This window comes from Ornithorhynchus anatinus, chromosome X5 (genome assembly GCF_004115215.2).
Source record: "Ornithorhynchus anatinus isolate Pmale09 chromosome X5, mOrnAna1.pri.v4, whole genome shotgun sequence".
In the NCBI taxonomy this organism is placed as follows: domain Eukaryota; kingdom Metazoa; phylum Chordata; class Mammalia; order Monotremata; family Ornithorhynchidae; genus Ornithorhynchus; species Ornithorhynchus anatinus.
The window spans coordinates 5,470,033-5,494,604 of NC_041753.1; the positions used below are offsets into that span (position 1 = coordinate 5,470,033).

At 62.2% G+C, this 24,572-nt stretch overlaps 1 protein-coding gene across 1 annotated transcript; it reads right to left on the reverse strand.

The window, feature by feature from the left end:
- Positions 1 to 646: 646 nt before the first annotated feature.
- Positions 647 to 23,736, reverse strand: LOC114808213 (TSC22 domain family protein 4). The gene is given in 9 exon segments (XM_029056224.2): positions 647 to 876; positions 878 to 912; positions 1,191 to 1,325; positions 1,817 to 2,048; positions 10,183 to 10,231; positions 19,497 to 19,648; positions 22,934 to 23,361; positions 23,364 to 23,576; positions 23,579 to 23,736. Coding segments are annotated over 9 exon segments (1,443 nt in total). The 5' UTR covers positions 23,649 to 23,736; the 3' UTR covers positions 647 to 747.
- Between the last annotated feature and the right edge of the window lie 836 nt (positions 23,737 to 24,572).

Here is a 24,572-nt window from a genome sequence, read left to right on the forward strand (position 1 = left end):
CTTTTTTAATGGTATTTAACCCCTGCTACGTGCCAAGCGCCGTTCTAGTCAGCTGGTCAATCGTATTTATTGAGCACTTTACTGTGTGCAGAGCACCGTACTAAGTGCTTGGGAGAGAACAATATAACAGACACATTCCCTACCCATGACAAGTTTACAGTCTAGAGGGGGAGACAGATGATGATATAAAAAAATAAAAGACCTGGACATAAGTGTTGTGAAGCTGGGAGGGGGAGATGAATAAAGGGAGCAAGTCAGGGCGAGGCAGAAGGAGTGGGAGAAAAGGAAGAGGGCTTAGTCAGGGAAGGCCTCTTGGAGGAGATGGGCCTTCAATTAGGCTTTGAAGGCAGGAAGAGTAATTGTCTGTCGGATACGAAGAGAGAGGGTGTTCCAGGATGTGGGCGAGAAGTCGAGATAGACGAGATTAAGGTCCAATGAGTAGGTTGGCATTAGAGGAGCAAAGTGTGCGGGCTGGGTTGGAATGAGAAAAACGAGGTGAGGGAGGAGGGGGCCTGGGATTGTTCAAAGCTCTGGTGATCAGGGTGGGTATAGTCCACGACCCCCGGCCGGCTCCGGTTTGTGCCCCGGACCGGATGGCCCTGCCCCGCCACGGGGGGTGGGCCGCCCCCTCCTCTTGGCTCCGACGGGCCGTTACCAACAGACTTTATTCGTACAAAATCCGAGTGGGAAGCGCTGGAGCCGTCGAGGTGGGTCAGAGGGCGGCCGCCCCTTCTGCCCCCGCCCTCGCTAGGCATCCCAGCGGCGCAGGGCCTGGTACATGAGGAAGGTGGCCGCGGGCGGGCGGGGCCGGGGCCGCTGCAGCCGCGGGGCGGGCAGCCCCGCCAGGCTCAGGAGCGGCGACTCGGCCGCCAGCGTCAGGGGGGTCGCACCGCGCCAGCAGGTCCGGGGCCGCCGAGGCCTCTACCTGGGGGAAAACGGGGGGAGCGGGGGAAAGAAGTCAGTGACGGAGGCCGGGGGAGAGAGGAGGGGAGAGGGGGAAGGGGCTGGGACGAGAGGGGAAGACTTTTCCCAAATTACAACTACGGAGTCACAGGAGAACTGGATGTGTGTTAAGAAGGGAGGTTGTGGCAGGGAGGGGACCCACAGAGGGGATGCGGGGGGCCGGGTCTAACCCGCAGGGTTTGGGGGAGGGGGGACACAGAGAGAGGGGGTGAGGGGGGCACGGGTCTGACCTGGCGGGTCTCAGGGCGGGGGGGGCAGCAGCGCCAGTCTCTCCCTCAACGCCTCGCTGAGAACGGCCTCCTCCGGCACCTGCAGGCTCACCAGGTCCCGAAACAGGCGCCGCGACCTGGGCACGTTCAGGCCTGAGGTGCCGGGAGGGAGTGGGGGGTCAGGGAGTCAGGGCCCTGAGGCCCCCTCCTCCCTCCATCTCCCTCCGCCATCAGCGGTCAAACCTGCCAGCCCCCTGCCTCCTCCCCTAGAAGTCACGCCCGCCACCCCCTGCCTTCTCCCGTCTCCGTCCTCCATCCTCTTCCCCCATCAGAGGTCAGGTCCGGCGGCCCCCTGCCTCCTTCGCCATCAGGGGTCAAGCCTGCCAGTCAGGGGTCAAGCCCGCCAGCCCCCTGCCTTCTCCCCCATCAAGGGTCAAGCCTGCCAGCCCCCTGCCTCCTCCCCCATCAGGGGTCAAGCCTCCCAGGCCCCTGCCTTCTCCCCCATCAGAGGTCAAGCCCGCCAGCCCCCTGCCTTCTCCCCCTCCATCCCCCTCCCCCCGCAGAGGTCAGGTCCACCAGCCCCCCGCCTCCTCCCCCGCCCCCCGAGAGGTCAAGCCCGCCAGCCCCCTGCCCCCCGGCGTCACCCTCGGCCAAGCTGCCGTCGAGGCCGCAGCGGGTGAGGAAGGAGGTCCTCAGCTGCTCCTCGGCCGCCCTCAGGGCGTCGAACTCGTCGTCGGCCTCCTGGGCCGCCGCCCGCTGCAGCTGCAGCTGCAGGCCCAGGCTGCTGTGCAGCTCCGGGGCGGCCGGGCTGCCCGGCTCCGGTCCCGGCTCGGCCGATGCGTCCCGGGAGGGCCGAGGGTCCAGGAGAAAGCGGACCTGGGTGCGGGGGGGAGAAGGGGGAGCTGGTGGGGGCCCGGCGGTGGGGCCCGGGGGGATGAGGGGGTCTCCCCGGGGTCCCGCCTCACCTGCCGCCGCTTCCCGCCCCCGCCCCCGCCCCGGGGCCGCAGGATGCCCATGCACGGCGGCTCCGGGCTGGGGCCGGGGCTGGTCCTGGGGCTGAGGCTCAGGTCCAGGCCGGGCTCGGGCCGCGGGGCCACGGCGCCTCGGGGCTCGGGCCGCGGGGCCGCCCCGGGGACCCCCTGCGGATGCATCGGCCCGGCCTCCAGGGCGGGGTCAAAGGGCAGAGGTCAAGGGGCAGGACGGAGCAGACCGGCGGCCGGGGCGCCAGAGCAGCATCCTGCAGCCGTTAGGAGAAGGGAGGTCGGTGACGTCACTTCCGCCTCCCTTTAGCAAGATGGCGCCGCTCCCCGCCTTGCCCTTAAGAAAGATGGCGGCCTCCCCAAGGAGGCCCCGCCCCCAAGATGGCGGCCCTCCGCCTCAGGTCCGAGAAGGCCCGAGGGAGGCCGGCTTTCTCACCTCAGGGGACGGCCGTCGTCCCCAGAGGAATAAAAACAATACTCATTATTGACGCATTTGTTAAGCGCTTTTTGGGTGCCGGGCCCTGTTCGAAGCGCTGGGGGGGAGGCAAGATAAGCAGGTTGGGGACGGGCCCTCTCCCACTTTCATTCATTCAGTCGTGTTTAATGTTGGGATTTGTTAAGCGCTTACTATGTGCAGAGCGCTGTTCTAAGCGCTGGGGGAGATACAGGGTCATCAGGTTGTCCCACGTGAGGCTCACAGTTAATCCCCATTTTACAGATGAGGTAACTGAGGCACAGAGAAGTGAAGTGACTCGCCCACAGTCACACAGCCGACAAGTGGCAGAGCCGGGAGTCAAACCCATGACCTCTGACTCCGAAGCCCAGGCTCTTTCCACTGAGCCACGCTGCTTCTCTATGGAGCGCTTACTATATACGGAGCACTGGACTACGCGTGTGGAATGGACAATTCGATGATGATGATGATGGCATTTGTTAAGCGCTTACTATGTGCCAAGCACTGTTCTAAGCACTGGGGGGTTACAAGGTCATCAGACTGTCCCCCGTGGGGCTCCCAGTCCTCATCCCCATTTGACAAATGAGGTCACTGAGGCCCAGAGAAGTGAAGTGACTTGCCCAAAGTCACACAACTGATAAGCGGCGGAGCTGGGATTAGAACCCATGACTAAGTGCTTGGGAGAATACAATATCACACTATAACTTGTTATACTTGTTATTCAAAGATACCTCGTACTCTCCCAAGCACTTAGTACTATCCTCTGCACACAGTAAGTGCTCAATAACTGCATTTGACTGGATGAATGATAATATAACAATATAACTGATACATCCCCCTGCTCACGGTGAGCTTACTGGTCTAAAGGAGGAGACAGACATTAACATAAATAAATAATATTAGTATTTGTTAAGCGCTTACTACGTGCCAGGCACTGTTTTAAGCACTGGGCTAGGTACAAGATAATTGGGTTGGACGTAGTCCCTGTCCCACGCAAGGCTCACGGTCTTAAGCCCCATTTTACAGATGAGGAAACTGAGGCACAGAAAAGTGAAGTGACTTGCCCAGGGTCACACAGCAGACAAGTGGCGGAGCTGGAATTAGAACCCATGAACTTCCGACTCCCTGGCCCGGGCTCTATCCACTAGGCCATGCTGCTTCTCCCATTGCAGATTACAAATCACAATTCCTAAATTACAGATGTGGACATAAGTGCTCTGGAGCTGGGAGCAGGGGGGATGAAGAAAGGGAGCAAGTCAGGGTGACGCAGAAGGGAGGGGGAGAAGAGGAAAGGAGGGCTTAATCAGGGAAGGCCTCCTGGAGGAGGACATGGGTCTTCAATAAGGCTTTGAAGCCGAGGACAGTCACGGTCTGTGGGATATGAGGAGGGAGGGCGTTCCAGGCCAGAGGCAGGATGTGGACGAGAGGTCTGCGAGATAGATGACAGTGTGATCCGGGCAGAAGCCTGGGCCTGCAGCCTGTCCAGGGGGTGAGGAAGGCTCAGAAAGTGTCCACATCTTTCTGTCCAGAAAAATAGGAGGATATTGCTATTACGGAGTGGGTTAGGGGCTTACTATGCGTCAATCGATCAATGGCATTTATTGAGCGCTTACTGTATGCAGAGAGCTGTACTAAACCCTTGGGCGGGTACAATACAATGGCGTTAGCATACACAGTCCCTAATGATAATGAGTTTACAGTCTAGAGGGGGAGACATTGATATAAATAATTTATAATCTATAATTTAAAGGTACGTAGATAAGTGCTGTGGGGTGGAGGGTGGGGCGAAGATCAAATACTCAACGGTCACAGAGATCCAAGCGCATAGACCGTCAAGCCGGGGGAAAGAGGGCTTAGCCGGGGAAGACGTCTTGGAGGAAATGTGACCTTAATAATAATAATAATTACGGTACTTGTTAAGCGCTATGTGCCAAGCTCTGTTCTAAGCGCCGAGGTAGATACAGGGTAGTCAGGTGGTCCCACGTGGGGCTCACAGTCTCAATCCCCATTTTACAGATGAGGTCACTGAGGCAGCGAGAAGTGAAGTGAATTGTCCATTCCAAGCACTTAGTACAGTGCTCTGCACATAGTAAGTGCTCGATAAATACTACTGAATGAGTGAATGAACTTGCCCACAGTCACACAGCTGACAAGTGGCCGAGCCGGGATGAATGAGATTAGAACTCAGGATCTTCTGACTCCCAGACCTGTGCTCGCTCCGCTAGGCCGGGTTGCTTCCAATCCCTTCTCCCAGCCCCCCATTCACCACCCTATCTCAAGGCTCACAGATCCACATATTTCTTATCGATACTTCAGAGGGAACGGAAGACACCTCCCTCAAAGAAGGTCCCGAAGTAAGTCTGGCTCCTCCCCGTAAGGTTGTGGCCTTCGAAAGAGGGGTGAGACCGGAGATCATGGCCAGGGGGTGGAGCAGAAGAGAGAGTCCAGGACCCCTTGCTTTCAGGGAGCCTTGGACCTTGCAGGGCCACCAGGACCCCAGGCATCAGATTGGACCCCGAGAGGTCGCGGCACTGCGGACATCCCCCCGCTCAGATGGCTATTGGCGCCGCCGGGGCGATCGGGGCGGCTGGTGGTTCCGCTGGGGTTGGCGGCGGCGGGGCCGGGCCAGCCGGAGCCGCCGGGCCTGGAGCTGCCGGATCAGGTCGAGCGGCTGGACCTGCCCCACGGACACAGACAAGTACACATCGGCCCGAGGTTCTGTCCCGGAGGGCCCGGGGCCTGGCTGGGGCCTGTGGCGAGCGGGAGGGACGAGGGAGGCCTAAGCCCCGCGTGGGCAGGAACCAGCCCCAGCAGGGCCCGAGGCCTTGCGGGTGGGGAGGACGACGGTTGGCATGGAGAATGATAATAATAACGATAACCGTGGGATTTGGTAAGCCCTTACTGGGTGCCGGGCACTGTACTAAGCGCTGGGGTGGATACAAACAAGTCCCTGTCCCCCGTGGGGCTCGCAGTCTTAATCCCCATTTGACAGATGAGGTAACTGAGACCCAGAGAAGTGACGTGACTTGCCCAAGTCGGATGGGGGGATGAATAAAGGGAGCGAGTCGGGGCGACGCAGCAGTGGGAGAAGAGGAAAGGGGGGCTTAGGGAAGGCTCCTTGGAGGAGATGGGGCTCCGATAAGGCTTTGAAGGCGAGGAGAGGGACTGTGCGTCGGCTCTGAAGAGGGAGGGCGTTCCAGGCCGGAGGCAGGATGCGGACCGGCCAACGAGCCGCTGTCGGGTGAAGGGGTAGAAGGTGGAATTGGGAAGTTGTCAGCCAGAGTGGGGAGGCGGCTTGCGTCAGACCCCGGACCAAACCGAACATCTTCGCGGCTTCGACGCTGTTGAAACTTCGAATCCGGCTACGAGGCCCGAACCCCACTTGAGTGTCACATCCGGCTTCTTGGGCAGCTCCCGCCATTCACTTTAAAGGCCTGAATCACCCCGTCCCCTCCTACCTCACCTAGATACTCCCACCCAGCCCGCACGCTTCGCTCCTCTAATGCCAACCTTTCTCGCTGTCCCTTGATCTCGTCTATCTCACCGTCGGCCTCTTGCCCATGTCCTGCCTCTGGCCTGGAAGTAAACTGAAGCACAGAGAAGTGAAGTGACTTGTCCAAGGTCTCGCACAGCAGACAAGTGACGGAGCCGGGATTAGAAACCGGGTCCTTCTGACTCCCAGGCCCATGTTCTACCAGGTAGGCCACGCTACCTGTCCTCCCTCCTTGTGGGACCTGATTATCTTGTTTCCCTCCCCCCCAGCGCTTAGCACAGTGTCTGGCAAATAGTAAATGCGTTATAAATACCGCGATTATTATTATTGTTATTATTATGGAGGGAGCTGGGGTCCCCTTTCTTCCAGGCGATTCTGCCAAGCGATCGATCGACCGACGTTAAGCTCGTGGGCGGGGAACATGCCTGCCAACTCTGTTATACTCTCCCAAGTGCTTAGTACAGTGTGCTGTTCATAGTACGGCCTAGTGGCAAGAGCAAGGGCATGGGAGTCGGCGGACGTGAGTTCGAATCCCGGTTCCGCCACTTGTCTGCGGTGTGACCTTGGGCAAGTCACTTCACTTCTCTGTTGCCTCAGTTGCCTCATCTGTAAAATGGATATTAAGACCCTGAGCCCTATGTGGGAAAACCCGATGACCTTGGGTCTCCCCCGGCGCTGAGAACAGTGCTTGGCACGTAATACCATAAATAATAATAGTAAGCGCTCAAAAAGAATCATTGGGGACAGTATTGACTGAGTGTTTTCTGGGTGCAGAGCGCTTTAGTAAGTGTTTGGGAGAGTTTGGTAGAGTAAGTAGATACGATCCCTGCCTTCAGCCCGCCCTCTCTGGGTGTTGGGGCAGACACTCCTCCTGCCCCTTCTAGACCGTGAGCCCGCTACGGGCCGGGATTGTCTCTCTTTGTGGCTGAATTGTACTTTCCAATAGCTTAGTCCAGTGCTCTGCACACAGTAAGCGCTCAATAAATACGATTGAATGAATGAATGAATGCTCCTTGGGCTCCCCAAATTCCTTCTCCAGCCTCGGGACCCCAAGGGTCCCCACCCCTGACTCATCCTCCCCCAGGACTCCCACTCTTTCCCCTTCCCCTCACTAGCCGCCCTTTCCCAAACCACCCCCATTAAGACTGCTGGGGGAAACCACAGGATCTAGCTGCCTCAGACGACCTGGGTTCATTCACTCAATCATATTTATTGAGCGCTTACTGTGTGCACAGCACTGGACTAAGCGCTTGGGAGACTAAGCTACAGCAATTTATCTATTTTGATGGTATTGATGCCTGTCTACTTGTTCCATTTGGTTTGGTTGTCTGTCTCCCCCTTCTAGACTGTGAGCCCCTCAGTGGGTTGGGACGTTCTCTATCTGTTGCCGAATTGTACGTTCCAAGCGCTTAGTACAGTGCTCTGCACACAGTAATATAATAATAATAATAATAATGTTGGTATTTGTTAAGCGCTTACTAAGCGCTGGGTAGACATAGGGGAATCAGGTTGTCCCACGTGGGCTACCAGTCTTAATCCCATTTTACAGATGAGGGAACTGAGGCACAGAGAAAGTTAAGTGACTTGCCCACAGTCACACAGCGACAAGTGGCAGAGCTGGGATTCGAAACTCATGAGCCTGACTCCAAAGCCCATGCTCTTTCCACTGAGCCACGCTGTAAGCGCTCATAAATACGATTGAATGAATAAACAGACATGTTCTAATCCCAGCTCGGCCGGTCTGTTTGCTGCTGTGACCTGCGGCAAGTCAGTGGAACTTCTCTAGGCCTCAGTCTCCTCATTTTTGAAATGGGGATTCGATAATAATAGTAATAATGATTGATGATATTTGTTAAGCACTTACTAAGTGCCAAGCGCTGTTCTAAGCGCTGTTCTCCCTCCTATTTAGACCTGAGCCCATGTGGGTCGAGGACTGCGCCTGACCTGATTAGCTTGTATCTATCCCAGCCCTTAGAACGGTGCTTTTTTGTGTGTGTGGAATCTGTTAAGCGCTTACTATGTGCCAGGCACTGTCCTAAGTGCTGGAGTAGATACGAGATCATCAGGTTGGACACAGTCCACGTCCCACATGGGGCTCACAGTCTTCATCCCCATTTTATAGATGAGGCAGTTGAGGCCCAGAGAAGTGAAGTCACTTGGCCAAGGTCACACAGCAGACAAGAGGCAGAGCCGGGCTTAGAATAATAACAATAGTATCTGTTGAGCGCTTACTATGTGCCAGGCACTGTCCTGAGTACTGGAGTGGACACGAGGATCATCAGGTTGGACGCAGGCAATATCCCAGTGGGTTGCCCCATTTTCCAGATGAGGCAACTGAGGCCCAGAGAAGTGAAGAGACTTGCCCAAGGTCACACAGCAGACAAGAGGTGGAGCCAGGATTAGAATAATAATAATGATGGTGTTAAGCGCTTACTATGTGCCAGGCACTGGATTAAGCCCTGGAAGAACCTAGGTCCTTCTTTGCATTCGACACAGAGTAAGCGCTCAACAGATAGCAATTAAAAATCACAAACGCACCCGCTTCCCCGGGAATGGCCCCCGCCTCCACCCCCCGTCCCCCAGATTCTGGGAAGGGGCCGCTGGAGGCGGGAGGGAGGGAAGAGTCAGCGTGGGGCGGCCTGCCAGGCCTGGCCTGGCTTTCCCTGGGCCCTCCCCCGCCCACCCCCGCCGCCCAGGAGCCTGGCCCCTGCCCAGCCCCAAAACAGAGGCCCATTCTCCTCGTCGTCCGTCCGTCCGTCCCCCCACCGCCCCTGCCCGGCCCTCGGAGGGGACCCCGCCGGGAGGCCGGGGGAGGGGGCGGGGAGGGACGGATTCGGCACAATCAGCAAAGGCCTCATTGTTCACGCCCCTCCTCCGCCCCCCAACATCCCGCCCCCCGCCTCCCCCACACCCCCAGCGAGGAGGGGACAACCCTCACCCCTGCAGCCTTTCTGCTTTGGCCTGGGACACCCGCTCTGTGCCTCTGTCACTCACCGTGGTCCTCCCTGGACCGTCTCACCTCTCTCCTTCCCCCGTTTGCCAGAGGGAGGGGGGCATCCATCCACCCACCCACCTACCCACTCTTCATCCCAAACCTCCTCCTCCTCCTCCCTCTGGACAGCCCCCCGACCCCCACCCCCCGACCAGAGACACCAGCTCCGGGAACCAAGTACCTTCCAGAAGGTTTTTGTTTTTTTTTTAATTATAATTATTAACTTTAATAACAACCTGAATCCCAAACCGGGACCCCCATCCAGGGGCCCCTTCCCTAGTCCAAGGAAAAGCTTCCCTCCCTCACAGGAGACCCCGACCCAACTTCCGCCTCTCCCGCCCCACCACACCTTCTCCCTCCAAGCCGAGGGTCCCGGGGGTGGGGACGGAGTCCCCAGGGTTGTTCAGGGAGGCCTGCCTAGCAAAAAGTTGGGGAGGGGGCCGTGGAGCCCCAGGGCGTGTGTGTGTGTGTGTGTGTGTGTGTGTGTGTCTCCCCGGGTGTTGGGGAGAGGGGAAGGGACAACAGTGACCAGACCGGCCACCGCCCCGGCCCCCTCCCCACCCTCGGAGCAGGGCGGGGAGAATTTAAAGCTGCAAAAAACGAGGGGGCGGGCTGGGCCTGGGGAACCCCCCCCCCAAAGGCACATTGTGGAGGGGCTGGGGGTGGGGGACGCTCAGGAGGAGGGTCCCGTTGGGGGCCGTGGGGCCGGGGGGTCGCGGGGCCGGCTGCGGGAGCTGGGCCAGCTGGTCGGGACTGGCCAGGGCCCTGAGCAGGCCGTTCTCCTGCTCCAGGGCCCGCATTGCGCTCCGCTAACTCCCGGATCTGCTTCCTTGAGCACCTCCACCTCCTCCCGCACCGCAAACATCAGGTGGGACTTCACCAGGTCCTGGGGGTGGCCGAGGGACACGGGGACACGGGCCCGGTCAATGCGGGGGACGGGGGGGAGGATCCCGGACCCTCCAGGCGGGCCCCGCCAGGACGCCCGCAGCCCTCCTCCCACCCCCATCTTATCCCTCGGTCCCCCCGACCCCCATCCCGGCCCCCTTCCCGGCGACCCCGGCCCGCCGGCGGCCGGGAGGGCTCGGACTCACCATGGCTTGTTCGATCTTATTGTCGATGGCCACCATGCTTCCGGAACCGCTGCGGAGGAGACACAGAGAGACAGAGTCAGAGAGAGGGAGACAGAGACCGAGAGAAGCCCCGAGGTCAGGCGCGGAGGGCCAACCGGAGTTTAGCAAGTAGCCAGCCGGAGCTTAGCGAGTACGCCGGGTATCTGTATCGTTATCGTCATCGTTATTATTATTGTCGTTATGAGGACGGACCTCTCCTCCCCACCCCGGATTCCTGAGTTCTGGCCCACCCCCGGCAATCTCATTATTATATTATTGTTGTCATTATTTGACTCAAGCGCTTATCGGGTGCCAAGCACCGTACTAAACCCTAGGGTTTACACTAGTAACGGGGTTGGACAGGGTCCCTTGATCCCCTCAGTCTCCCCACTTTCCTTCCCCCTAGCGTCGACCCCAGCTCGCCCCCTTCCCCCGGCAAGCGTCTGACAACAGGTCCCCTCAGGGACCCAGGCTCCCTGTCCCCAGCCTCACTCCCTCCAACGAGCCCCGCGGCCTTGACTTCCCCTCCGGGACCCAGGCATCGGGGACCCCTCTGAGACGCAAGCATCCCGCCCTCCTGGCACCCAGGGGTCCGCTGAGACCCAAGCGTCCCCCCCCCCCCAGCTCGGGAAGCCCCCTCCCCTGCGGCGCCCCGATTGCCCCGTCCCGGCCCCCCCCCCCCCCCCGAGCTGCAGATACCTGTGGCAGTAGAGGATCAGAGACAGGAGCGTCTTATCCACACCCCTGCGGGCTGGGGGCCGCGCCCCGGGACCCCCCAGGCCCCGGCGGGGGAGGGAGGGTCCCGCCGCCCCTCGGATGGGGGACACCCCCCTGGGGGAGCAGGGGGAGGAGACGCAGCCCCTCCGCCCCCCGCGCACCCCGCGTCTCGTAGGACGACACCAGGGTCTTGACCGACACCCCCGGCTGGGCCATCTCGGTGCCTGGGCCGCGGGCCGGGCGGGGAGGAGGTGGGTCTGGGGTCGGGTTCCCCAGGCCCCCACCCGCGGCGGGGAGCGGGACGATGGAGAGCGGGCCAGCCTGGGGGGGCAGAGAGCCCCCCGGGCAGAGCGGGGTCTGTGGTGGTGCCAGGAGGGCAGAGAGGCGATGAGACTAGGGGAGTGGGGGAGGGGACGGGGGGAGGGGGCGCGGCCGATCTACCCCTCCCCTCCGACCGAACCCGTTGGCGATTGGGCTCCCCGGGGACCCGGGGACCGTCCCCTGCCCCATCCCCGCCAGCTCGCCCGTGGCGGGAATTCCCTGGTTCCGGGCACGGCCCGTGCCAGGGTCGCCGACTCTCCCTGGCACCGTGCCTGGGGACCGGAGCCGGGAACAGGACGACTGGGTCCCGGGGTTGGGGTGGGAGGGGAAGAGGCGGGGGTTGGGAGCTGGGGTCTCTGAAGGGATGGGGGTCCGGGGGATGGGGGGACAGGGGTGGGCCTGGGAGGGCGGAGAGCTGTGGGGGGCAAAGGGCAGGATACCCGAGTTCCTGAGGGCACCGAGATCGGGGTCGGGAGGGGGGGACAGGAGGAGGAGGAGGAGGAAGGAGAGGAGAAAGGAACAGCAGCTGGGAGTTGGTGGGGCAGGGGTCGAGGAGACCCCTACTTTTTCTCTAGCTCTAGGACCCCGTGGCGCATCCTTCCTGGGAATCAGAGGTCACCCACACCACCGAGGGTGAAGTAAGGTCGCGGGGTTCGCTGAGGGTGGTCCTGGGGTCGGAGGAGGCCCCCCAGTGCATCCTTCCTGGGGCTCGGGGGTCATTTGAGCATCCGGGGGTGAAGTAAGGTCAGGGTTCGCCGAGAGCGGTCCTGGGGTCAGGGGTCGGGGAGACCCCTGTTTTTTTTCTAGTTCTAGGGCCCCCGGGCGCATCCATCCTGGGCATCAGGGGTCACCTGAGCCGTCTGAGGGTGAAGTAAGGCCAGGGTTCGGCCGAGAGCGGTCCTGGGGTCAGGGGTCAGGGAGACCCTGCTTTTTGTCTAGTTCTAGGGCCCCCGGGCACATCCATCCTAGGGATCAGGGATCACCTGAGCTACCTCAGGGGGAAGTAAGGTCACGGTCACGGGGTTCATCAAGAGCGGTCCTGGGGTCAGGGGTCGGCGGAGACCCCTGCTTTTGCTCTACCTCTAGGACCCCGGGGCCCATCCTTCCTGGGGATCAGGGTTGCCCACGCCCCCCGGGGGGTGAAGTGGGGGTCGGGGTGTGCTGAGGGGGGTCCGGGGGAGACACCCCAGGGGCAGCGGGAGGTGCCGAACCGTCCCAACGCCGGCCTTGGTGGTGTGGGGGGGGGTGTCGAGAAGCAGCGTGGCTTCAGTGGAAAGAGCACGGGCTTTGGAGTCAGAGCACTGGGTTCGAATCCCGGCTCTGCCACTTGTCCAGCTGTGTGACTCTGGGCAAGTCACTTAACTTCTCTGTGCCTCAAGTTACCTCATCTGTAAAATGGGGATGAAGACTGTGAGCCCCACGTGGGACAACCTGATTCCCCTGTGTCTACCCCAGCACTTAGAACAGTGCTCTGCACATAGTAAGTGCTTAACAAATACCAACATTATTATTATTATTATTATTGTGTCTGAAGGAAAACCATGGCAACCAAGACGCTGCCCAGAGCCCGGGCATGAGAGGGGCGGGCAGGGGGCGGGGCCGGGGGCTAGGGCGGATCCTGCGGTGGCCACCAGGAGACGCGCGGCCGCTGTGCCCCTCCCCTTAGCCTTCCTCCTCCTCCTCCCTCCTCACCCGGTTTGGGGCGGGGCCTCGGAGGAGGCCGAACCCGGCAGGGCCCAGGCGTCCTGCTGGCTGCCTCCCTGCTGCCCAGCCCCTCACCCGGGCTCCTCCGTCCGTCATCTGTCCGTGCGACCACCCCCAGCCTCCTTCCCAGGGATCGTGGGGGCGTCCAAAGTAGGGGCTGACATTCCCGGGTGGGGTTGGGGAGGGAACAAGACCTCGCATCTGAGGGTCAGGCGGACCCGGGTTCTAATTCCCGGCTCCGCCACTTGCCTGCTGTGTGCCTTGGACAAGTCACTTCACTGGACCTGAGTTTCCCCACTGTAAAAGGGGGGTTCAGCAGGGCCTAGTGGATAGAGCCCGGGCCTGGGAGTCAGAGGTTGTGGGTTCTAATCCCAGTCTGCCACTTGTCTGCCGTGTGACTCTGGGCAAGTCACTTCGCTTCTCTGGACCTCAGTTTCCCCGACTGTAAAAGGGAGATTCGGCATGGCGTAGTGGAAAGAGCCCGGGCCTGGGAGTCAGAGGTCGTGGGTTCTAATCCCGGCTCCGCCCTTCCCAGCTGTGTGACTTTGGGCAAGTCACTTCATTGGACCTCAGTTTCCCCAACTGTAAAAGGGGGATTCGGCATGGCGTAGTGGATAGAGGCTGGGAGTGGGAGGACGTGGGCTCTAACCCCGGCTCCGCCACTTGTCCGCTGTGTGACTTTGGGCAAGTCGCTTCACTTCTCTGGGCCTCAGTTCCCTCATCCGTAAAATGGGGATTGAGACTCTGAGCCCCACATATTATTATTATCCCCATTTTCCCTCCTGCTTAAACTGTAGGGCCCCCTGGTCTGAACCGACTGATTTGTATCAACCCGCGGTGCTTGACGCATAGTAAGCGCTTAGTAAGGACAATAATAAATAGAATAATAGAATAAGGGGGAGGGCAGGATTCGGGGAGGGAGGGTGCCCCGTTATTTTCCAGGCCCTGCTGCCCTAGGGAGTCAGAGGTCGTGGGTTCTAATCTCAAGCTCTGCCACTTGTCTGCTGGGTGAATTTGGGCAATAATAATAATGTTGGTATTGTTAAGCATTTACTATGTGGCAGAGCACTGTTCTAAGCGCTGGGCAGATACAGGGTCCTCAGGTTGTCCCACGTGAGGCTCACTGTTAACCCCCATTTTACAGATGAGGTCACTGAGGCACAGAGAAGTGAAATGACTCGCCCACAGTCACCCAGCTGACGAGAGGCAGAGCCGGACAAACCACTCACTTCCCTGTGCCTCAGGTTACCTCATCTGTAAAATGGGGACTGAGACTGTGAGCTCCACGTGGGACCACCTGATGACCTCGTATCTACCCCACGTGCTCAATTCAGTGCTTGGCACGTACTAAGCGCTTAACAAATATCATTTTTATTCATTCATTCATTTGTATTTAATGGGCGCTTACTGTGTGCAGAGCACTGTACTAAGCGCTTGGGAGAGTCCAATAGAACAATAAACAGATACATTCTCTGCCCACAGTGAGTTTACAGTCTAGAGGGGGAGACAGATATTAATAGAAATCAATAAAAGCCAGCCCCGGGCTGGCCCATCCTCTGCCCTCCGGTGCCCAGCCCCAGGGGCACCACCACGGATCCGGGATAATGAAGAGAGGCCGGATGCCCGGACCTGGCTGGAAGCCCACCGTCCCCGCCCCCCGCCCCCCAGGGCAGCTCAGGACCAGGAGGTGGGGAAGGGGCTGGGGCGGGGAGGGGATCAGATCCACTCTCTTGCCTCTTCACCCCTCAAGCTCCCTGTTTCCCAGCTCTACCCCTACTCTCTTCCCCCGGGCAGCCAACACACGTCCGTCGTCTAGGGACCTGTTCTCCCGGCCCCCAGCTCTCCCCGCATGGCCTAGTGGATAGAGCGGTGGGCCTGGGAGTCAGAAGGACCTGGGTTCTAATCCTGCTCCGCCACTGGTCAGCCTGGGTGGCCTTGGGCAAGTCACTTCTCTGGGCCTCAGTGACACTCATCTATAAATGGGGGATTGAGACTACGAGCCCATGTGGGACAGGGACTGGGTCCACCCGATTACTCTGTTTCTACCCCATCGCTTAGAACAGTGCTTGACACATAGATAATGATATCATTATCATTATTTTTATTCTTGGATCATTCTGCTCTTCTAGGCCCCCAGTCCCCTCCTAGGGCCCACCCAGGACCCAAGCATCTTGTCTTCCAGTGCCCACTTTCCCTCAACAGCCCGACTTCCGTCCCGCTCTCTCCCCTTAGGGACCCGGGGACCCTTCCGGTGCCCCCCGCCGGCGGCCCGGCCTCGCCCCCGTCCCGGCGCGACCCGGTCGCAGTTAGGCAGGTCCCCCACACCCCATTCCTGAGCTCGGAGCAGCTGGGGGGTGGCGGGCGCCCAACCCAGACCAGCTGGCCGGGGAAGGCGGGGCGGGGCAAGACGGGGGCCCCGGAGCGGAACGGGGTGAAGCCGGGGCCGGGAGACCGGTCAGACCGGGGCGGGGGGTTTGTGGGGTGGAGGGGAATCCGGGAGGGAGGAGGAGGGAGACGGAGGGGCGAATGCACCCACACGGAGAGCGAGAAAAGGCAGGGCTGGAAGACGGTGAGGCAGGCGGGCAAAGCGCTCGCACACACACGATGCCCGCTGGGGTGGGGTGGTAAGGCCACCTGGGGTTCGGGATAGCCGAGGGGTTCGGGGGGAGGCCACGGCACCAGACCAGACCTTACACGTTCCTGAACTAGCCCGCCCTCTCCCCCTCCTGTGGTAGCCTCCTCACCCCCACTATCCGCTGTCATTCATTCATTCAATCATATTTACTGAGCGCTTACTCTGCGCAGAGCACTGCACTAAGCGCTCGGGAGAGCACAATACGACCACAGACGGTGACATTCGTTCATTCGATCAGCATCAGCTCCGTCCCTCCCTGCCCTTGGCTTCCCTTCCCTCAATTTCTTCTGCCCCATCTCCCGCTATCCTCGCCCAAGACCCTCGCTCGGTACGGGACTCTGCCCGCAGTAAGCGCTGAATATAGTCGATTGATCGATCGGTGGACTGATCGCCTGACCACCCGCAGCGGTGTCCCCAGTCCTGCTCCGGTTGATTTCCCTGACTCTTCCCCTGCCCCTCATTCCCGTTGGCACCTCATCCACTGGCCTCCCTCTTCCTCCGTCCCTTTGTCCACCTGTCCGTTTTCCCCAAATCCCACCAGCATGCCCGCGACCCCATCCCACTCCCTTCGGCGTCACCGACTCGCTCCCTTAATTCATCCCCTCTCCCAGCCCACAGCACTTACGTCCCTGTCATTTATTTCTATTAACGTCTGTCTCCCCCTCCAGACTGTCAGCTAGTTGTGGGCAGGGATTGTGGCTGTTTATTGTTTAATTATACTCTCCCAAGCCCTTAGCACAGTGCTCTGCCCACGGTAAGCGCTCAATAAATACGACTGACTGATTGACTGTCCCGCTCGCCCCCTCCCACTGTGCCCCCACGGGCTTGGGAGTCAGAGGTCGTGGGTTCTAATGCCGCCTCCGCCACTTGTCTGCCGTGCGACCCTGGGCAAGTCACTTAATTCGGGACAACCTGATTCCCCTGTGTTTACCCCAGCGCTTAGAACAGTGCTCGGCACATAGTAAGCGCTTAACAAATACCAACATTATTAACATTATTATTATTAATTTCTCTGGGCCTCGGTTGCCTCATCGGTAAAATGGGGATTAAAACTGTGAGCCCCACATGGGACAACCCTGGATCTACCCCAGCTCTTAGAACAGTGCTAGGTACATAGTAAGCGCTAACAAATACCAACATTATTATTATTATGAACATCTATCCCTTCCCTGGATTGATTGGCCGATTGATTGATTGGATTACCCCCTCCCCAGGCTCTGGGCATAAAGCCAGCAATACGGGGAAGTGGGCAAAGAGGCTGTCAGGGCCCAAGGGTTCTGTCCCCCAGGCAGAGAAGCACCGTGGCTCAGTGGAAGGAGCCCAGGCTTGGGAGCTCAGAGGTCATGGGGTTCGAATCCCCGTTCTGCCACCTGTCAGCTGTGTGACTGTGGGCAAGTCACTTCACTTCTCTGGGCCTCGGTGACCTCATCTGTCAAATGGCGATTAGACTGTGAGCCTCACGGTGGGCCAACCTGATGACCCCGTATCTACCCCAGCCGTTTAGAATAGTGCTCTGCACATAGTAAGCGCTTAACAGATGCCCAAAACAAATACCAGTCCCAGATTATAGCTTGCGTTCACCCTCCCTTCCCAGCCTGTTCGGGGTCTTGGGTGCCTGACACTCCCCGGCAACCACCCCAGTGCCCCCACCGATTCGTTTTGAGGGTTCGGGGCTCCTCTGAAGCAAGAAGTCCTGGCCACCTGTACCCACCTCTCTCTTCCCCCTCCTCCCCCAAGGCCTCAGGAAGGCAGGCTGAGTGGCCAACGCTGAGCGAAACAGGAAGTCCCACCCACTTTCCTTACCCCCCAAATACGAAATCGCACCCACTTTCCCACCCCTGCTTCCTCCGAGCAGGAAGTCCCACCCACTTTTCCACTTCTGCCAAACAGGAAGTCACACCCGCTTTGCCACCCTCACGACGGGGCATTCTTCCCCCACTGGGGCCCCGAGAAGTGGCGGATGGAGCACCGGGTGGAGTCAGCAGGACCTGGGTTCTAATTCTGCCCCCGCCACCTGCCTGCCGTGTGACCCTGGGCAAGTCCCTTCACTTCTCTGGGCCTCAGTTTCCCTCATCTGTAAAACGGGGGTGAAAACTACCAGTCCCCTGTGGGGCAGGGGACAGTGTCCAACATGATAAGTAATAATGACGGTAGTTGTTAAGCGCTTACTATGTGCCGAGCACTGTTCTAAGCGCTAGGGGAGATACAGGTGAGCAGGTTGGTCCCACGTGGGGCTCCCAGGCTTCATCCCCATTTGACCGATGAGGTCACCGAGGCACCGAGAAGTTAAGCGACTTGCCCAGAGTCGCACCGCTTGGACTGTGAGCCCGTCGTTGGGCAGGGATTGTCTCTATCTGTTGCCAAATTGTCCATTCCAAGCGCTTAGTACAGTGCTCCGCACACAGTAAGCCCTCAATAAATACGACTGAACGAATGAATGAACGAAAGTGACGGAGTCGAGATCAGAACCCACGACCTCTGACTCCCAAGCCCGTGCTCTTGCCGCTGAGCCACGCTGCTTCGATTAGCTTGTATCTGCCCCAGTGCTTACTACAGTGCCTGGCACATAGTAAGCGCTTAACAAATACTATAAAAAAAAATAACGCTGGCACAGAGACCAGGTGCATAGCGCCTGGCTCTGGAAATGTCACTTCCACGTCTCCCATCCGGGCACCCTTTTAGGACAAACACTGAGAAGCTACTCCAGCTGCCTAGGGAAACTCCAAAGTGCTTCTCCGGGGCCCGGAAAGGCGGCCGCCAGAGTGTCGACGCAGTGGGCCGGGTCCCCAGCGGCTGGAGACATCTGGTAAATAATCCTAATTTGGATATTTGTTAAGCCGCTTACCGTGTGCCAGACCCTGTCCTAAGCGCTGGGGTAGATACAAGATAATCAGGTTGGACACAGTCCCTTGTCCCACGTGAGGCTCAGAGTCTTCATCCCCTTCTGAGAGCTGAGGGAACTGAGGCAGAGAGACGTGAAGTCACTTGCCCAGGGTCACCCGGCGGACAAGTGGCGGAGCCGGGATTAGAACCCAGGTCCTGCTGACTCCCAGGCCCGGGCTCTAGCCACTAGCGTACGGGCCCTTTGGGGCTGGAGCTGGGGGTCCCCGAACTAGCTGCACCAGGAACTGTTCCACCTCTACCATGCACTCATTCATTCAGTCGTATTTATTGAGCGCTTCCTGGGTGCAAAGCACTGTACTAAACGCTCGGGAGAGAACAATACAAGAACGGACACGTTTTACCACCCGCCCGACCTTCCGACTCTCCCCACCCTTCGTGAAGAAGAGCGGGGACGTCTACTCCTTTACCGTGTCGGACGCTTCCGACAGTCGAGACGGCGGACCCACAATGAAGTGCTTCCCCTCACCCCCCATCCGTATCCCACCTAACGGCACAGGCCGTCTCCTTGCCCACTCCCCACCAGTCCTGCCCCTCCAGAGGGAAGTCGGGGAGCGGGGGACGGGGGTGCGGGAGCTAGATTTTCTTCTCTACTCAGTTCCCCCAGGTCCAGGCCCGGGGTCAGAGTTCACGCCTAGAGCCGCGCTACCGAAACCCGCCCGACCAAACGGGAAGTCCCGCCCACTTCCCTCCCCGGAGCCGGAGCCGTGGGGCTCGGTGCAGGCCAACGAACCACATCAAAACCAGAATGTTTTTTCCACACCAGAAGTCCAGCCCACCAAACCGGAAGTCATCCCCTACCGCCGCCGAGTCTCAGCGAGTGCTGCCCACCCTTTCCCCTTCCCCCCGCTGCCCCCTTTCCCAGGCGCAAAGTCGCACTGCCCGGCAGGCAGGGAGCCCCCACCTGCCCCAAATCCCCCCCGGCCCTGCCCCACTAGAGGAAGCCCCGGCCCCCGAAGGGCCCCAGCGTCTTCCTGGGGAAGTGCCTCCGACAACCCAAGTGGAAAGTCCTCCTTACCTGTCATCGTCGCTGTCTACGGCCCCTCCGATGACAAAGAGGCCGAGGCGCTGGGCGGCCACGCCGAAGGGGTCGGGGGTCTTCCGGGCGGGGCTGCCTTCTCGGAGCAGGGACAGGGCCGGGGAGGAGGGGCGGGAGCCCCCGAGAGGAAGCTGAAGGTGGGGAGTTGGGGCGAGGGGGGAAGAGAGAAAGAGAGAGAGTTATCATCTGGGGCCGGATGAGTCCTCCTGTCCCAACGCCCCAGCTTCTGCTACTGACCCCCACCCCCCAGACCCCTTGCCCCCAGGCTCTGAAAGGACCCGGGTGTCCCGTCTCCCCTCCTTCCTCCTTCCCCCGAGGGACCCGGGCATCTTGCCCCCCCAGCCCTGCCCTTACACCCCAAGGACTCCGCTCCTGCCCCATCCTCCCTCCTCCCCCTTCCCTCAGCTCCCCTCTCTGGGCATTACTGGGGGGTGGGGGCGGGGATCCACGGAGCCCGTGAGGCCCTGGGGGTGGGCCACGGGCGGGTGGGCCGCGGGAGGGCCGAGGGAAGGTGGGGAGAGGCAGGAACAAGCCTCCTCTGTAAGGCCCCAGGAGGCCCCCAGTTCTAGGAAAAGCCGAGGACGGAGAGCGTGCGGGCGGGCCAGGTGGGGAGGGGCGGGGAGGAAGGGGGGCGAGCTGGGGCGGAACGAGGGGGAGCCGCAGCCCCCCAAACCTCCTCTGGGGCCACTTCGGGGGGGGGTGGAGCGGGGCAAGGCCTGTGGGGCACATGGGCAGAGGACTAGGGCGGGGAGGTGGGAGGTGGGGGATGAAGGGGAGAGGGGCAGGAGATGTTGGAGGGGAAGGGTCCCGGGGTGGGGAAACGAGAGAAGAAGCTGGTTGAAAAGACTCATTTGGGGATCGGGACCGTCCCGCCCCCGCCTCCCCCCGGGTGGGCAGCTCTGAGGGCCGAGGAAGGGGGGGATGATGGACGAGGAGGGTGAAGGGGGACAGCGAGAACCGTGTGCGTGCAGCTGGGGGGCGGGGGGGGGGGGGGGGGGTAGAGGGGTGGGAGCCGGCCCGAGCCGGTCCTGGCAGGGTCCAGACATCCAGTCTCAGGTTATTTTTAAACCGCGGTTTGTGCCCAGGAGGCCGGGAAGGGGAAAAAAGCTTCATTGGCACCCCCCGACCCCACCCCCCTGTCCTGGCTCTCCACTCCCCTCCCCATCTCTGGCTGTCAAGCATCCCCCCCCCCACACACACACACCCTGCGACCCCTGTTTCTCCCCTCCCACAGCTGGGGGTCCCTCCCCCCCTCTCCCCCACCCCAGTTCTCTGGGGGCAGAGTCGCTTCCTCTTTCGGGGGACAGGAAGCCACCAGGGCAGCAAGCTTAACCCCTTCGCATTCACGCCTTTTATCCCCCCCTCCCCCCAGAGAGCCAGGGACACCCCCCTCCAGCTCTCCCTCCCCCACCCAAAATCATCCCCGGAGAGGTCAGGGCGGGGGGTACAGGGGGAGACGGCTAAAGGTACCCCAAACCTGCCCCCCTGCTCTGCGCCCTTCTCTTACGGGGCAGGGCTGGGGGTGGGATGAAGGGTGTCTCTGATCCCTCGGGGCCTAGGGTCTCCCACACCATGAAGTCTGAGGGAAAAATGGGGTGCGGGCCGGAGGGGGTGGGGGTGAGGGGGAAGAAGCTGGGGACCGGATTGTGCAAAGAAAGAGGAGGAGCCCTGGGAAGGAAAGGGGAAGGATGGGGCAGGGGAGCCGGGGAAGGTGAAGATGACTCTCAGAACCGCCCCCACCCCCCCACCCCCTCCACCTTTAGGGATACAGGTGTCTCGCCTGCCAGCAAAGCCCTCCCTCCCCCGCATCCCCACAGCCCGAGACCCAGGTCCCTCCTCTCCCAGCACCCGGACACCCCACTTCCTCAGCCCCCTGGCTTTATCCTTCTCTCCCCAGGCCCAAAGAGAGCCAGGGGCCCGGGGAGATGCAGAGGCAGAGAGGGAGACAGAGGGGGAAGGCCAGAGGGGGGGAAGGCCAGAGAGGGGGGAAGGCCAGAGAGGGGGGAAGGCCAGAGAGGGGGAAGCTGAGGCAAGGGAGTGGGGCGGATTTGAGCAGGGGGTAGGGCTACCCAGCTTCCCCGGGGGGACCCAACATCCCCTTCCCTCGCCCCGGCTTCCTGAGCCCCCAGGGTCCCCAGCTTCCTGACCCCCACCAGGGTCTCCAGCTTCCTGCCCCCACCAGCCTTCACCCCTAGGGTGCCCAGCTTCCTGCCCGCCCCCAGCTTTCACCCCTAGGGTCCCCAGCTTCCTGCCCGCCCCCAGCTTTCACCCCCAGGGTCCCCAGCTTCCTGCCCCCTCCCCCCAGGGTCCCCAGCTTCCTGAGCCTCCCCAGCTTTCTCCCCTAGGATCCCCAGCTTCCTGCCCTCCCGTTTCCCCCCCCCCAGGTTCCCCAGCTTCTTGCCCGCCCCCTTCTTTCACCCTCAGGGTGCCCAGCTTCCTGTCCCCCCAGCATTCACCCGCAGGATCCCCAGCCTGTCCCCCCCAAGCATTCACCCCCAGGGTGCCCAGCTTCTTCTCCCCACCCAAGCTTTCACCCCCAGGGTCCCCAGCTTCCTGCCCCACAGTTTTCACCCCCAGGGTCCCCAGCTTCTTCTCCCCTCCCAAGCTTTCACCCCCAGGGTCTCCGGCTTCCTGCCCCTCCAGCTTTCACCCCCAGGGTCCCCAGCTCCCCGTCCCCCCAGCATTCACCCCAGGGTCCCCAGCCTGTGCCCCCCAAGCATTCACCCCAGGGTGCCCAGCTTCTTCTCCCCTCCCAAGCTTTCACCCCCAGGGTCCCCAGCTTCCTGCCCCTCCAGCTTTCACCCCAGGGTCCCCAGCTCCCCGTCCCCCAGCATTCACCCCAGGGTCCCCAGCCTGTGCCCCCCAAGCATTCACCCCCAGGGTGCCCAGCTTCCTGCCCCCCAGTTTTCACCCCCAGGGTGGCCAGCTTCTTCTCCCCACCCAAGCTTTCACCCCCAGGGTCCCCAGCTTCTTCTCCCCTCCCAAGGTTTCACCCCCAGGGTCCCCAGCTTCCTGCCCCACAGTTTTCACCCCCAGGGTCCCCAGCTTCTTCTCCCCTCCCAAGCTTTCACCCCCAGGGTCTCCGGCTTCCTGCCCCTCCAGCTTTCACCCCCAGGGTCCCCAGCTCCCCGTCCCCCCAGCATTCACCCCAGGGTCCCCAGCCTGTGCCCCCCAAGCATTCACCCCCAGGGTGCCCAGCTTCTTCTCCCCACCCAAGCTTTCACCCCCAGGGTCCCCAGCTTCCTGCCCCTCCAGCTTTCACCCCCAGGGTCCCCAGCTCCCGTCCCCCCAGCATTCACCCCCGGGGTCCCCAGCTTCCTGCCCCCTCCCCCGGAGACTCCCCAGCTCCCCGCCCCCGGCCTCGCAGCTAGGTCTCCCGTCCCGGCCCCGGCCCCCGGCGGCCGGCTGCCTCTCACCAGGCCCCGGTCGTCGGCGGGGTCCCTCCTGGGCCAGGCGGGCCCGTCCTTCCTCCTGGCGGTGGGGGGCGTGGACGCCGGGGTCCCCCCGTCGGCCTCCAGCCTCAGGGCGGGCACGGGGGTGGAGGCCCGGGGCGCCGGGCCCTCGCCGGCCGCGGGGTCCCACCTGGCGTCCGGGGGGGGCGGCGGCGGCTGCGGCCGCTGAGGGGGCGGGGTCCGGGCCCGGCCGGGGCCGGCGGCCAGCTGCCCCAGCCCCCCGGTGAAGGAGCGGGCCTGGGCGGCGGGGCCGGGGCCCGGCGGGCGGAGGCGGGGGGCCGAGTGGGGGCCGGGCTGCGGGCCGGGGGGCCCGGGGGGCCCGGGGGGCCCGAGGGCCAGGCCGGCCAGCTCCAGCCGGGAGTCCAGGGAGCGGCCCCCGGCCCCTCCGCCCGCCCCCGCGCCCCGTCCAGGAGGCGGCCCGGCCCGGGGGGCTCCAGGTCCCGCTCGTAGACGTCCACGCAAGTCCAGCGGCCGCGCCGGTAGGGCTCCCCCAGCCCCTGGGGCAGCTTCACCACGCGGAAGCGGGAGGCCTGGGTCCCGGGGGGCGGCGGCGGCTGGCCGGGCTCCCCGTCGGGGAGGCGGGGGCCCGGGGGCCCGGCCCGACCCCCGCCGCGGGGGCGTCGTAGTCGGTGGTGACGCTGGTGATCTGGAAGCTGCTCTTCTTCTTGCCCCCGCTCATGGTCCCCCGAGGGAGGGCCGGGGGGCGGGAGGGGAGGGGACGGCCGACGGGCTCAGGACCCCCGGGGGCTGCGGGGCCGAGGGGCTGGGGGTCGGGACCCCCGGGACGTCGGGGCCCGGCATCGGCGGCGGGAGGGGGGCGGCGGCCGAATGAGAGGCGGGGGGCGCCCGGCCCCCGGGGAGGAGCCGGCCAGCCGAGGCCGGCCGGGCACCGAGGGGGCGACTAGGTCCTCGGACCCGGTGGGCCAACTGCGGGGCGGCCGGGGACGGGGGGGACGGACGGAGACGGACGGAGAGACGGTCGGGCGGCAGGACCGGCCGGGGGGGCGCGGCCGGGGAGAGACGGAGGCCGGAGGAGACCCCGGGAGAGGGACAAAAGAGACAAAGGCAGGGCCGAGCGGGAGGCTCGGGGGGGCCCGGGGGCCCAGAAGGTGTCGGGGGAGCTCAGCACGCTCCCCCTCTTCGCTCTCGCTTCGCTCTCGCGTCTGCACCACGTCCACACTCACACGCACGGAGCCTAGGCCCGGAGTCGCTCGGAATTTCTCACCCGTGATGAAAACTCCAGGAGTGGCGAGGCCTGGGGGGGGTGGGGGAGAGGGGATGGGGCCGAGGGCCGAGGGAGGGGGCGTCGGCCAGCCCACCCCCCTTCCCCACCCCCGGGCCCGCCGGGCCCCCCCCGCGCCCCGGGTCGGGCCGGCCCTCGGGACCCAGGAAGGCCCACGCGGTCCGCCGTCTCCCCCGGCCTCGATTTCCCCACGACCGGCCCGGCACTGACCTGGAGGGCCGGCGGCCCGTCCGGCGGGCGACCTGCCTCCCTCGGGCCCGGAGCCCTTCCTTTGTTGGGGGGCCGAGGAGGGGAGATTGGGGCTCGCGGCCGGCGGGCCTCAATCCCGCTCGGCCCTCCGGGGCCTTCTCCGGGGCCTTC